General features: G+C 45.4%; 1 protein-coding gene across 4 annotated transcripts in view; it reads right to left on the reverse strand.

Moving 5' to 3' along the window:
• Positions 1–551: 551 nt before the first annotated feature.
• RGS8 (regulator of G protein signaling 8) overlaps positions 552–14,554 on the reverse strand; it is a 35,878-nt gene continuing 21,875 nt past the window's right edge. For all 4 annotated transcript variants that reach the window (XM_073356604.1, XM_073356603.1, XM_073356605.1 and 1 more), the window contains 2 exons: positions 10,497–10,663; positions 552–8,192 (listed from right to left, as the gene is read on the reverse strand). In XM_073356604.1, the coding sequence (XP_073212705.1) occupies positions 8,010–8,192; positions 10,497–10,663 (350 nt within the window). In that variant the 3' untranslated portion in view covers positions 552–8,009. The remainder of the gene's footprint in view (positions 8,193–10,496; positions 10,664–14,554) is intronic.

A 14,554-nucleotide genomic window follows, 5' to 3' on the forward strand; every position in this document is an offset into this window, starting at 1 on the left:
GGAGGACACCTTAACTTGCATTCTGCTCAGGCCTGGTACCAAATTACCCAGCCTAGTAATACCAGCTGGTACTGAAAGTTCCCTCTCCCCATTCAGTGTTTTCACTGGCATCCTTATTTCTGATCCTTTTAATGAAGGATGCAGATTCAAGGTGGTATTGGTGGCTTTGACACAAGGAAAAATGGAAACCCAGGTTCCTGTTCTGATTGTAAAGAAAGGAAGAGAAACAATATAAGGGAGATGAGACACTTGGCTCACAGTTCTTAAAGAAGCCAGTTCCATCCCATGGATTACTCATTGCCTGCTCTCATTGCTGGAAATCCCACTGAGACCCATTCTGTTGCATAAGTAAATATAAAATCACACGTCCTTCTCCCCTCCCCCATCCCTTTTTAACTGGCAGGTGTAGACATGAGCAGAGCAATATACAGAGATACTCCTCATACTGCAATGTGGTTGGCTCTGCACTCTACAGCAGTGGTTCTCAAACTAGGGCCGCCACTTTTTCAGGGAAAGCCCCTGGCAGGCCAGGCCGGTTTGTTTATCTGCAGAGTCCGCAGGTTCAGCTGATCGCGGCTCCCACTGGCCGCTCCAGGCCAACGGAGGCTGCGGGAAGCGGTGCGGGCTGAGGGATGTGCTGGCCGCCCTTCCTGCAGCCCCGTTGGCCTGGAGCGGCAAACCACGGCCAGTGGGAGCCGCGATCGGCCGAACCTGCAGACACGGCAGGTAAACAAACCAGCCCGGCCCGCCAGGGGCTTTCCCTGAACAAGTGGCTGCCCTAGTTTGAGAACCACTGCTCTACAGGATGTGAAAGCAGAGCTGATCCTGATCTGCAGTGGTTTAGATTCAGCCTGTGGGCCCAGCAGCGTGAAAGGGTGAAGAGTACTGGGATACATACAGATACAAGAGCAGACCATTGAGTCAATAGCAGCTCCACCACTCTAGCTTAGCAAATTGTACTGTGAATACCAGAGAGGAAAATAAGCTGGGAATTGGACCACAGCCCATCTGGGTCAGTTAACTGGTCAGCTGGGCTTCAAACCCGACAGAAAAGGACTGAAAGTGTGAAGCAGTGACCGGAGACAAGAGCCTAACACCAGAGCCAAGACCTCCACAACACCCTTGGCTTGTGGATTCTCCCAAGAGCCTCAGACAGCCAGTCTCTCCTTACGTGCCTTTCTGCACAAATGGTTCATTTTTTAGTGATTAGAGACTCCGCCTCACAGTTCCCTTCCTTCCCTGCCCCCTTACCCTTCCACATACATGCCCTGGAGCGTCAACTGAGTTTATTACACAGCCTTGAATTAGAGGTACAGCTTTTTAATAAAGCCAAGGGGCGGTGCAGAGCAAAAATAACCCACCATGACTAAGCAAATATAAGAGACATCTGTATATGAACACAACCTTGTGGAAATTGGGACGCTAAAAGGAAGCACAGCAGTAATCCCAACAAAACAGCTATTGACTCCTAATCTAATAGTAGAACCAGAGTAACGACAGCACCAGCCCCCCCCCCCCCACTTTGTCACACCCTGCCAGCAAACGTGGCATGTGAAGCTTTAAAGATGGAGAAAAGGGGACACAAAGTTAGGAACAAGCCAAAAGCTTCAGAATGCCCAACAAATGTGTGTGAGGGGGAAATCATTTCTGACGTAGCAGCAAACAGACCTTGGTTTCAGTTCCATGAGCTTTGACTTGTGTGTCAGAGCAAGTGCTGTATTAAGACATAAGATGACTACAGCAGCTCCAGCACAAGAGGTGAATGGAATGCAGCCAGGATGTGTGAAGCTGACAGGTAAGAGATGACAGGCAATTGGTGTGTAGGGACAGGTGACAGCTACACAGCAGAGTGTGTAGTGACAGTCAGAGGTATGCTGGAATGATATGAAAAGACAGCAGACAGGTATCTGGGGAAAATGAGAGGCATCATGAATAGGTATGTGACAACAGAAGACAAGTCTGTAGGGACGGGTATGTGAGGATAAATGAGAACCATGAAATAATAGGTATGCAGTGATGGCTAAGAGGTTGGTGAGAAGAGGGGAAAGGTATCCATGGACAAGAGGTATGCAGGGACAGCTTTGTGAGGATATTGAACGTGTGTGCAGAGATAAAATGAGAAGCAATAAGTACATAGGGACAGGTATGGGGAATGTGAGGGTAGGTTTATAGGGACAAGTGAGAGGCCTACAGGGAGAGGAGACAGATATGCACTGACAGGTGAGAGGCACTCAGGGACTGGCATGAGGTATGCTTTGATATTGCTCTGTATGCTGTAAACATTTCAGTTTTGTTTCTATATCAATGAACATTCAGTTCAGTTTGATATATGTGCTGTTACGGGTCGTTGGAAGCACAGCAGAACTTTACATTTCCCATTACTCGCCAATCTTACATACGCCGCAAAGAAACGCTAACAGCTCATTTTATATCACTTATGTGTTATCCTAGTCTAATGTTTACAGTCTAAATCACAGTAAAGATCCTCTACTGGAAAACATTAAATTTATATATAAAGCACATACACATTCGCTCCTACATGCACTCACTCACACATATATTCCTTCAATACTCAGGCATAGTCTATACCTAAAACTTAGGTCAATCTAGCCACATTGGTCAGGGCTTGTGAAAATTTTTGCACCCATAATTAGGGTGACCTACCCCTGTACAGATGCAGTCAAAGGAAGGATTCTTCCATCAGCCTAGCTTCCTGCCTCTCAGAGAGGTGGATTACCTACACTGATGGAAAAACCCATTCTGGTGATGTAGCGCCATAGTGTAGATGCTTCCTACCGTGCACAGCTGCAGTGCCATAGACTAGGCTGTAGTGTAGACATACCCCAAGATGATCAAGACCTGGACCTTCATACTTCCCAGTGTGGAAGGCATGGACTCATCAGTGCACTCATGTTTACATTTAAAGGGACATAGACAGCTTCAAATCTGGTTAAGCGGGGGAAAAGGTTAAAAGCAGTTTCAATGTCTACCCCGGCCTCTGTGTCCCTCTGAAATTTGGTAACTTTAAAATTGCATTTTCCTATTTTTAAAAGTATTTGCTCTTCCCTCTTGTCAGAGATCTTCACAAATTGACAAGCTGTTCAGGGGAAATATGCAAAGTGTTGTCAAATGCAGAGGTAGAAAGAAACAATTTTTTCTCCCACCCCTTTCGATTATAGCACCCTTCGTTATAACAATACTGGGTCCAGAATTTTCAGAGGGAAGTGTGATAAGTTGTTGATGCCCCTTTAACATAAAATAAGAGTTGAAGTAAAGGCAGGGTATTTATCTTTGAGGATTTATCCTTCTAGACTAGCGTAGTATTTGCAATGGCTGATGCTAAATCACTATTTTCTTCACGAGCTCCTGATTTTAAAGGAGGCGATTACATAACTTTCCTATTTTCATTCAATTCAAGCTGTCATTTGGCATAAAAAACAGCAAATTATGCTAATTTCTTGTGTTTAAAAAAAAAGGCTTTAAATCATTAGGTTGCTTTCTATCTGGCCTTACTGCCATGAATAGTAGTGGAGCTCAAGACAGCAATGTTGGTGAGAACCACACTGAGCATGCATCAGGAAGTCCTGCAGATATTTTAGCATGGGGATGGGCACTGATCTGGCCAGCTGCCCAGTCTGTTCCAAAACCTGCAATAGTGTCAAATTTTCCATAGCTTCACCCCAATCATCTTGTCTGGATGAAGCGATAGAAGCAAAGGAGTGGGAGCATACAGCTTACATCAGGTAAAATCACTCAGCCTGGGGAGGTCTTTGTAAATGGACAGTCAACTGTCTCACCCCCTCTAGTTGGTGGGAGAAACCTCCCTTCTCCTCCCCATCCCATATACTTTCCATCCAGCCCTCAGCTGTCTAGCTATACTTGCCCTTCATTCCCAGTCATGCAGAAACTCTCACTTCACTCCTTTTTTTATGCCAACTGGCTGACTCGACCTGTGCAATATTTTCTCACAATACTTCTATAGCAGGCTGAGCTCTCTGCTGAATAGGTTGGCCTCCCAAAGGGCTGGGAAGTACTAGCAGATACTGAGGATACCATCTGCTGAAGTATCCCCGGAGTGTTTAATGTGCTGTGGATGGAGCCTTTTTGGGTGCCTTATAAACAAGAAGTAAAAATGACCAACTTTCTTCTCTTTAAAAAGCACTGACTACGCATCCCCCACTAGCACTTTCACTTACATTCTGGTCTAGATGATACTTAATCCTGCTTCAGTGCAGGGGACTGGACTAGATTTATTAATGTTCCTTCCAGTCCTACATTCTGTTTCAATGATTCTTCACTTGGAAAAAAGGACAGAGTTGTGTATATATGCACCCTTTGCATTCACAGCCACAATATGTGGATTAATATAAAAGATAAGATATACATAGCCCTCCCCTGCCTTCACAATCTCAGCACTTTCAGTGTTGTCACTTATGGTGTCTGTCCCAGACCATAGTGTCATAAAAGACAGCTAAGACCTTTCAACCAGTACCTGAAAGGCACCATATAGGTATGCCTATCCTGTCAGATTGAGGAGTGTGCTCACCAGTTCAAAAGCTGTAGAATCACTGGTTTCATGCACCAGTTCACGTTCATGCAAGGAGTCACCTAGACACTTCTGCATTAAGGAGCAAATTCTGTGCATCCAGCTCCCATTGACTGCAACTTAACACAACAGGAGCTTCCCACATCTAAAGACAGCATAGCCCTAAATGAGGGTGCCACAGTTTGTGTCACAGGGAGAAGAGTTCACCGCAATTCCTCAGTAGCTCTCTCTTGGTGTCTGCCTCCACTTGCACAGAAAACACATTCAGAATGTTCCATGAACCCTGTGGAGTGATGTGAGTAAATTTTTTTCCCCAGCGTCTCTCAGTGATCTCCCCCACCGTCCCCCCTTGCACTTTTATCTTACACCTGCAGCACAATGGGGATGTATATGTGGTTTAATTCTGTTTAGTAGGACAAAAATATAGCCCAGGAATAATCAAAGAATAATTTCAGTCTTTGATTCCTTCTAGTGCCTTGCACAAGGTTCCTGAGATAGTTACCTCTGCAATCTTGTTTGCTAGGTTGACAAAATGTATAGACTAAGGGAATTCATGATAGATTCTAGAGCAGTGGTTCTTAACCTTTACTGCAGCCTGCACCCTTTTGGTTCTCAAAATACGTTCTTGCACCCCTTATCAAAATTCATTGAAGTAGGTCAGTTCTTTAAACCTAGATATATTTTTATTTGTATATTACAGTAATCGTTAAAATGTATAATATTAATAAATACATAGGTTTGATAAAATATAGTTGTACTTATGTGCCTGTGACTAATTTGTGTTTTCAGTGATTTACCTTCTAAAAAAAATCTGGCATGTCTCTCACCCCCAGAAAGGGCATCTCGCACCTCCAGGGGGTGCGTGCACCCCAGGTTAAGAACCACTGTTCTAGAGGTACTTTTAAAGAAAATAGATAGAGGGGCTGTACTATAGGGCCTGCCTTTGGGTGCAGATGTAACCCACACACCTCCTGGGTGTGGTGTTGTGTTCCATCTAGTGGCACCTAGTGAGACCACTAGGGATAGAGAGAGATAAAATGAGCCTGCTCTATAGGCTTAGCTAACAGCTTTTAGCTCATGTGGTAGAGGCTCATGCACTAAGCTCCAGAGGCCCCAGCTTTGATCCCACCCGCTGACAACCGGGATCTGTCAGCGTTACACAGGCTGAGTTCCACACACCTTGCAAACCTGTGTTCCAGTCCCTGCCATTTATTTTACAATCCAGTTGTAAAGGACATCGGTAAACAATGGTTCTCAGATCATAGGTCTCAATGCCCTTTCTGATGGTCCCTCTAATAGAATGAAAATTGACCCATGAGAGGGTCTCTCTCTTACAAAGTGGTCTGCAAAATGAAAAGTAGAGAATCACTTACAGCACAAACAGTGCTGTCAAATGCTGTAAGGTAATCTTTCCTTAGAAAACACATTTTCCCTATACAGCATATACGCTCTGGTGCCTAAGAACTCTGACCTGCTGCACATGACTCTGAAATGAGACAACCATGCTCCCTACCCTCATTGTGATTCCAGAACCACAAATACCCAGTCACCTGGAGCCCAAGTGTCACCACCATGCAAAACTTTGGTTACTGGTCAATGGCAATGGCATATGAGTGAACTCCTGTTCAGTAAAGCTAAGCCCCTCCACACCTAATCATGCATCAGCTCTCTCTCTCCTCTCCCCTTCCCATTCAGCCCGAGTGTCAATTCCATCCAGTGCTCACATTATAGAGATAGGACTGGGAAGACATTTATTGAATAAAAACAGCAATGCACTAACAAAACCGTTCATCCTAACGAGAGAAACCTCATAATGACTACAGAACAGAGGCTATACATCCAGCAGCTTCCCCGGCACAGCATCCCTCCAAACAGAGCTTGAAAGCTGTGTCCTACCTAATGCATGGATGTGCAATACCTTTTGAGACCCATGCAGCTTTTCCCTACTTTGCTGTGTGTAGCTTTAGACTCCAGGCCATCCTGTTTACTCAATTTTGAATCAAATTTTTAATCCAAACTTTTTTGGATAGCAAACCCACAAACCACCCTAAACATAGAAATTGGAGCCTACTGTAAATTTATTTATGCATAACTTGGTGGTTGTGTGACACAGTTGATGTCTGTGCATAATCTTTCCTTAAGCTATGCAACAAAAATATGGAAAATACAACAGCAAATAAGTGTCTTATATACTGCTTCAAAACTGGACTCATCCAGTGCATGACATGTTTCCACTGCCTTGTCTGTTTTCACAGTAGGGACCACGTCTCCATATTTATCTGTACAGCACTGAACACACAGTTAGCAATCAATAAATAAAAGCAATCTATGGACAATAAATACAAATAACTTCAGTATCAATGTTATCAGATGCTGCATGAGGTCAGGACAGAGGCTGTTTTTAAGTGTTGTGTGTGGTGTGCTACGTTGCACACAAATCCCTTTACAATTACCTCTCCCAGTCATGCCCAATCATGCAATGCATGAAACGTGTGTTCTCACATAACAGGCAGCTCCTACGTTCCCCTTTCTTGTTAGGGATTAGCATGATGGAACATCACATGTTGCCTCCCAACACTACAAAGCTCTTCTGGGGCAAGAAGTATCTTTTTGTTATGGTTTTGGTATAGAGCCTAGCACAGTGGGGCCCTGCAACGTGCCTGGGGCTCCTATCTGCTCCCACAAAACAAATCAATCAAATAATAATTATAATTTGTACTAGAACCATTTCTAGTAAGGGCTTTTGGTTTGGCCTCCTGGGGAGGAAACTTTGGCTCCTTGACAATGCATGTGAAAATAACATTCAGCTTCCCTCCCCTAAAGAGAAGGACTTTAGGGTTGGGGGGCATCATCAGATAGGGAGGGGGTGCAGCAAGATCATGGCTGACATCACAGTGTGAGCAACAAAAATGGAAGAAAGAGCTGACTCAGTTGATCAATTCTACCCGGGGAGACAGCTCAAGGCCTGTAGCTTTTGGAACCCCATGGTCTCTAGCTTGGAGTTCCAGCTGCCCACGCCCTCACATGATCGACAGCACTGCTTTGGATTGTGCTCAGTTACATGACTGCCCTTAGTGTCCCCTCCAAATATGTGAGATAGGTGAGCGTGGGGAAGAGGTCTGGAGGGATGGAAGTTCATATTGGCATTATTTACGAACTAACCAGTGTAGTAAGTTTTGGGAAACCTGCTTTCTTGATAGATGACCCAGTGCACCACAGAGGACATATTTATGATCCTGAATAGGCCAGAATCTGCTAGGTGCTACCACTAGCCAAACACACGCACAGACTCTACAAAGAGTCCTAGTACTGCGTTTGGGTCACACTCTGAAATGGGCTCCCCCTTTCTCTCTCCCCTTCCTCCTTTACCACCGCTTTTTTTAAACACCAATGAAGTTTCACATTTGGAAATGGTTTTGGCTGCCATGGGAAGCTTATGGTTTCTGAGGGTCCCATCCCTGCTCTAGCTGAGCTTCCTCTGGGTTTGGGTCAGCAGGTCTGTGTAAATTTTGGATCTCAGGAACCTGGGGTAAGAGTCTTTCTCCATGAGGCTGCGCACTTTCCCCTGGGCCTGGTCAAAGCAAGATAGTGAGGGCTCCTGCACATTATTTCTTGTCACCTCTCGTGTCTGGAAGTCTATGTTCACCTAGGGAAAGAGACAACAAGAAGAATTATATAGAGTAACTCTGCTTTATATAGTTAAGAGTGTATGTTTGTCACAGCCACGACTAATAACACAACAACATAACCTTTTGGGGTGGGAGAGGGAGGGATTCATAATAAGTCACTGCACAAATTTTCTAATTTAGGTGGCTTAAGTTAAGCACTTCAATCCATATTAATTTCAATATTAGCTGTGTGTGCTTAGCACCTCTGAAAACCAGACCATTTTTATGTAGGTGCCTAGGTGTGAATTTAGGTGCTTAACTTTAGGCACCTACTGCAAGTCTGAAAATGTTGACTCAGAGTCTTTGTCACCCCAGCTATCCCATCACTCATCAAGACTCCTATGAATTTTTACAAATTTGGCTCTCTATACATTTAGTGTGTAGAATAATGAATTGTTAGCAATTTTAAACTGTTACTAAAATCTTATTAAATAGCTTTAAGTTATTTTTGTTTTACAATAAACTGTTTGAATTTTCTCATAATTTCCCATGACAACTACTTACTAAAAAATATTGTGCCTCGACTTTTCCATTTTAAACCCCCTAAACGCATAATTTTAGCATTTTTGCTGTGACAAATCTATGAATTTTCCCAGATTTTTGCCCTGACAAACAGCCAGGCTTAACTGTGGTTGTCATGAGAAAGATGGCTGCAAAGCAATTCCTGTGTGAGAGAGTTTGCAATTATTAATCTTTTGAATAGGGAGGCTTCTGTGGTACACAAATATAGTGCAGTCAAGAAAGGAAACCTTTATCTGTGCCTCCCCTCAGATGGTTACAGCATTAGTTGGCTGTGCATCATGCTGGTGGGTCATTTAAAATTTTGATACACCAAAGGTCATGACTGTGCGATCTGATTTTAGGAAAGACCAAACCCTTTAGATATCATAGGGATCGACACCTCCTAATCTAACCTAAACCCAAGTGTCTAATCCCAGCTGGAATGCATTCAGTGCCACAGGATGCTGGATCACCTCCCACTCCAGTTGACATAATCAGAAAGACTGCCATTGACTCCTGTGGGAATTCAATTTGGCCCTGTAGTCAGCCAAATCTCAGCTTGGGCTTGAGCCAAAGTACCTTTGAGTCTCTTGCCCCTGGGTCCCCACCAGGAGCCCCGACTCCTGGGCAATCTTATTGTTCCCAGCAGAAGCTCAGCTCACTCCCAGGGTCTTTTCAGCATCCAATTTATAGTCTCCTTGACTCTAGCCCCTGGGTGCACTTCCCAGGACTTATCACAGTTCATGGCCTTTTGCTTATACCAAGATTGTAGTGTCTATCTGCCTCAAATGGGGTGGGGCTTGAAGGAAAATGTTAGCAGCTGCCTAAGGCTCAATTTCCCTTGTTGCTGGAGCTCACTAGCATGCCCTAGAAGCTTCCTTGTTCCTGGAAAAACTCCCCCCTTGGCCAGGATCACCCTTTTAAGCCCCACTTCTACAGGCGTAGCATGTTCTGCTGGTGCACCTAATTGACAGTCCCTGATTGCAGGAATGCTCGTTAGCCTTTCCACCAGGGGGATGGGCATGTGCCCCATCAGAGGCCCCAGATTACCAATATTAGCAAGTCACAAGTTGTGGGTAAAGTCTGAGGTTTTCCCCGCTGGAAGCCCTCTTGGAAATCGGGTACACATTCACTAGAGGAATCTGTAAGCAGGCCCTCTCTGAATAAGCAATATGACATCACAATGCAGGATATAACATCATAAACTGTGACTATGTTAAAGGAGAATTCACAAGTCCAAACTCTAAATTGTGGCTACACTTTCTATTCAGCACAGTGTGCTATTGCTCGTAACTTTCAGCAATTATAACAATGCTGAATAATACAGATTCAGAGGGGTGTAGGGCCTAGATTGCCACATACTCCCTAACTCTTGGAGATTCAACAGGTTAGAGCAGTTGCTGGGAGTGTTGTTGAAGGCAGTTTTGGGGACCTATAAGGCAATAATTTTGATACTTGTGAAAGAATGAAGGAGTGATGTCTCTATCTGTTGATTTGCAGAGGTTCCCCACTGGACGCTTTGGGATGCAGGCTGCAGTAACTCAAATATCCAGACACACTGGCCAACAGTAGCCAGTGAAATCATTGATCGGCTCATTACCTCTGCAGTGGTCCCCTGAAGAGTACAAAATCCCAGCACTGGGGATATGAGTCACTGGTAATGGAGAGAGATGTGGCAAACATGATGTACCCAACCCTCCTTTCCTTCCCCTTGCCAAGTGAGTTTCCCTGCAATACCTGTCTCTCAGATTAATCCCACCAGAGTGTGTATGCCTACCAACCTCTCGAGGAGCTTGCACATCAATGAATTCTTCAAAGATCCTGTGGGCTTTGGATGCCAGTTTGGTTGTCGACCGGGTCTTTTTGAACTCCTCACAGGCCAGCCAGAACTCCAGATTCTCCTCGCTGAACTCTGTCTTCAGGAAGGCGCGGAATGTAGCCACCCCATCTACAAGGGGGAAACATTGGATTTATGGAAAAAGGGAAGCAACTTCAGACCAGGTAAGACCTCTTTACTGTATATCCCACTATTCACTATTCCCAACAAATACAATCCCTATTTGTTTCAAAATCTCTGCCATTGGCACAAAGAGACTTAACTGTTGATCATGTGTTTTTTCTACAGCAAGCTCAATTACTGTCCTCCACAGGTTACACAGTTACATGAGGTTCCCATGTGGTTAAAGGAACCCCCTCCTGTGCTGTTTTTTAATCAGTATTTTGCTAGGAATGTAGGCAGAATTTCAAAGGGAAAATTTCAGTGGGATTTGAGAGCCTAACTCCTATAGGGTACTTTGAAATTCCTAGGCTCAAGTTATACATTCTGCTTGCCATACAATTGTTAATGCCTCACTTTGTAAAATACAGTTGTCACTCGGTAAAAAGTTTATAAAATATATCATTTGTGAACTTGTCTCCTTTTACATCTAGGCTTTTCATTACTTTGATTTATTACCTTGACACGTTTTTAACTCTTATTTGTACATAGGAAGTATCTTAGAATTTCTAACCATAACAACTACAATAAAAAGAAAAAGGAAGGAACACTGAGGGGTTACCACCTCTCTCTAGCTAGGTGGTCAAAGTGCTCTTATCTCTTTTAGTGTTTAGCAATTGTGAGACTTAGATAACGTTTCTGGCTAGCTCAGGTTACAAGTTATGATTATGAAAATTTGGCTAGGAAATTGGAGCGTTCTGATTTCTGTGCCTAGGTATATTTATAAAAAGGGGCACATGTAGACACAGCCACTGCATTTATTTTCTCTGCATGTGGGATCCAACCAATTCGGGTCTGGAACAAGCAGAATTGAAATCAATGAGCGTTCCACTCACTTATGGCAGAGCTGAATTTTACCCTTTCAGAACTTTCCTGTAAGGTAGGGCCATATAAGAATTTTTATGACAGGAATCCTTCTTGACCAACATTACCACATTCCAAGTTTGTGTCTAAAAACATTTGTGGGATGGGACAGGGAATGCAGTCAGTGAGGGGAAAGAAGTGGTCTTGGGGAAACTGACGGAACGTCCCTCCTACTCTCCCTGCCCTGAGTTTGGGAGCTAAGCTCCCCTAGAGCTCCCCTTCCTCCTGCCTCTTCCTGGGCTGATGAAATAAGAACTTCTCAGGCACAATAATCTAAAGTGGGAGCAGCAGGAGGGGCTGGTGCTTGGCTGGGGATATGATGGGGTTCTAATCCTTCCTGCACCAGTACCAGACGGGAGCTTCCTTTCTGACTCTTTTCTTTCCCAGAAAGATCAATCCCCTGCCCTTCCTCCCCACTTCCAATGGGCAGAGATGAAAAGTGACAGTCTGCTGCCTCCAGCTCCCCCCTCCCCCCCCATGGCAGGGGAAAAAGAGAAACCCTGCCCCCGGCCTCCCCTCCCCTAGCCAGAATCCAGGAGACACTGGGGTTGCCATCTCTGAGATGCAGAACCCCACCCCCACATCAGCCCGTAAGGGAGCCCTCCTGCTGCCCCCTATCCAGAAGCCCCTGCCTCAACCACTCCACTCCTGGCAAGACTCGGGTCTCAGGTGTTTTTGTGACAACTTGCATTTGGCACGGGCAGAAGACAGGCTATTGGGCTAGATGGACCAATGGTCTGACCCAATATGGCCGTTCTTATGTTCTGTCCCCCTTCCCAGACCCCAGTGTTGGGAGGAGCCACTGCGGTTTCAGCAGCTTGAAGACGTGGCACACACCCAGATGGCAGCCGCTCTCCCAGCCATGTGGCATGCATCGTAGTTACAAAATCACTGTGTGGACATGCATGTGCACAGCTTTCAGGGAAGGTTGGTCCCAAGTGGGGGAAAAAACCCCACACGTTAAATCTTTTCACTGGCAAGGCAGTACAAAAACTGTCCAGGCTGGTTAAAAACCAGCCAGCTGACAACCATTGCCGCCACTGGGACACAGAATGGTTCCGTCAGCTCCCTCTCCCCTCTTGAATGTCTCATCTAAGTGCCTTATGCCTTCCAGTAACCTCGCATGCATTCCCCACAAGCAACTGAGAATGGTTTTATGGGAGCTGGGGTGAAAGTGCCTCTTCCTGCTTGCTTTTAAATAGCTAATGTGAGATTATGGACAGAAAGGGGACACAGGGATGAGATGCTCAGCTACAGCTGTATCACATCAACTCTTTGGAGTATCATTTTTTAGTCTTCTTACTGCCTAAAGAGAGGGGGAAATGTGGTCTCAGCAAGGTGCTGTGCCAGCTGCAAAACAAGGGCTTTTGTTGTGCTCACAGCAGTGCTGCTGAAACTGAATGTTGTGATTTGGATACAATGGACTCTACAGCTCCAGGTGCCTGAGGGAGACATTAGCCCCTCTCCAAGCCAACTGTGCAGGGACATGCCAGAGATATGGCCGGGGCAGGAGGTGTATCAGGAACGCACTGCACTCAGGCTGTTGTGAGCTGCTCGATGGCTTCATAACATGATGTTGTAGGCATCTTGAGATAGAGATGCTGCTGAGGCTGCTCTAGCTTACACCAATGCTTGCTCCACTCCCCGGCTGACCCCAAAATGCTGGAGGCAAGAAGGTGGCACACAACGTGTGCCCTCTTCAAAATCTAGTACCCAGTGTCTTTCCTGGGGAGGTAGGGTCTCAGTGGGAAGGTGAAAACTCAGGAACAGATTAGGGAATCTATTCGGCAGTATGGGATAGCAGAGAGTTTGGAGGAAACAGACGTTTGAAGGGAAAAAAACAGCAGATCCTGGTGCCATAAGGCTCTTTGTATGTAGCTGGTTCCTGTAATGTTTGCCCTTAAACATTCCATAGTTGGTTAGTGGATACTTTGCTGAAGCTTTTTACAACGACGATAAAGAGCTTTGCAATATGCTTCTAGACACCCTGCCCCTCTTTTCTGGTCTTGATTCTCTCTCTGCTTTTTGACATCCTTAGCATTGACACAGGGGTCACTCTCCAAAAACAGAAGCCTTGCCAGGGGACGTGATGAACAGAGCATAATGTCTGGTAAAAGGAAAGGCTTTCTCATGATTGATGCAGCATGAAAGACCTTTGCTTCAACCCTGCTCCAGAGAGCTGCCTGGGGCAGCAGCTGGAACCAGAGGGTCTCTGCACAGTTCTCTCCTCTTGCTCTGACTTTAGTCAGTGGCGTTTCATTTCTAAATAAATATAGAAAGGGGTTGGATATGAGTAGTGGACATTTTTCTCTTCCTGTTTGTACTCTGTCTCCTTCCCTTCTATTTCCTCTCCCCCCATTTTCTCTCCTCTCCATAAACTTCCTCGCCCTCCCTCTCCTGCAGGTCTCTTGCTAACCCCCTTTTTTCATTCTGTCCCTGTTATTTTCTCCCACCCTCTTCACTTTCCTTCTTTTCACCCTCTCTCCCCGTCTTTCCTTCTGCTCTCCTCCCCGCACTCCCTCTCTCTTCTGTCTATTCCTTCTTCTCTCTTTGTTGCCATCCTCTCTGTTTCTCATGGCCTTATGCAGGAGAGACTTCAAACCAAGGGGCCCCCTTGCTGTATGAAGTCCCACTGCTAACTTGCACTCACTCATAAGAGCTGATCCCCCTCCTGACTTCCCACAGGCTTCTGCCTCCCCCATGCATGAGCTCTCTATATGTGGAGAAAGCCCTTCTTTTTAGATCAGTCAGCTAGGATCATTCTGAGTTGTTTGGGAGGCTGGAGGTGATGGAGGAGGGATCATCAGAGGACTTTCTTGGGAGGGACTTCAAAACCTAGGGCAGCCCTGCTCCATCTCCCTTTTTCCTTCCGCTTCTGGCTGATTTCCACCACTTACATTCTCTCACTGTGTGGCCGATATAAGGTATGCCTCTGTCACTCTCCCCATGGGTACTCAGAGTTGTGAGGCACCTCACCAC

Source organism: Lepidochelys kempii, chromosome 8 (genome assembly GCF_965140265.1).
Source record: "Lepidochelys kempii isolate rLepKem1 chromosome 8, rLepKem1.hap2, whole genome shotgun sequence".
NCBI classification, from domain to species: Eukaryota; Metazoa; Chordata; order Testudines; family Cheloniidae; genus Lepidochelys; species Lepidochelys kempii.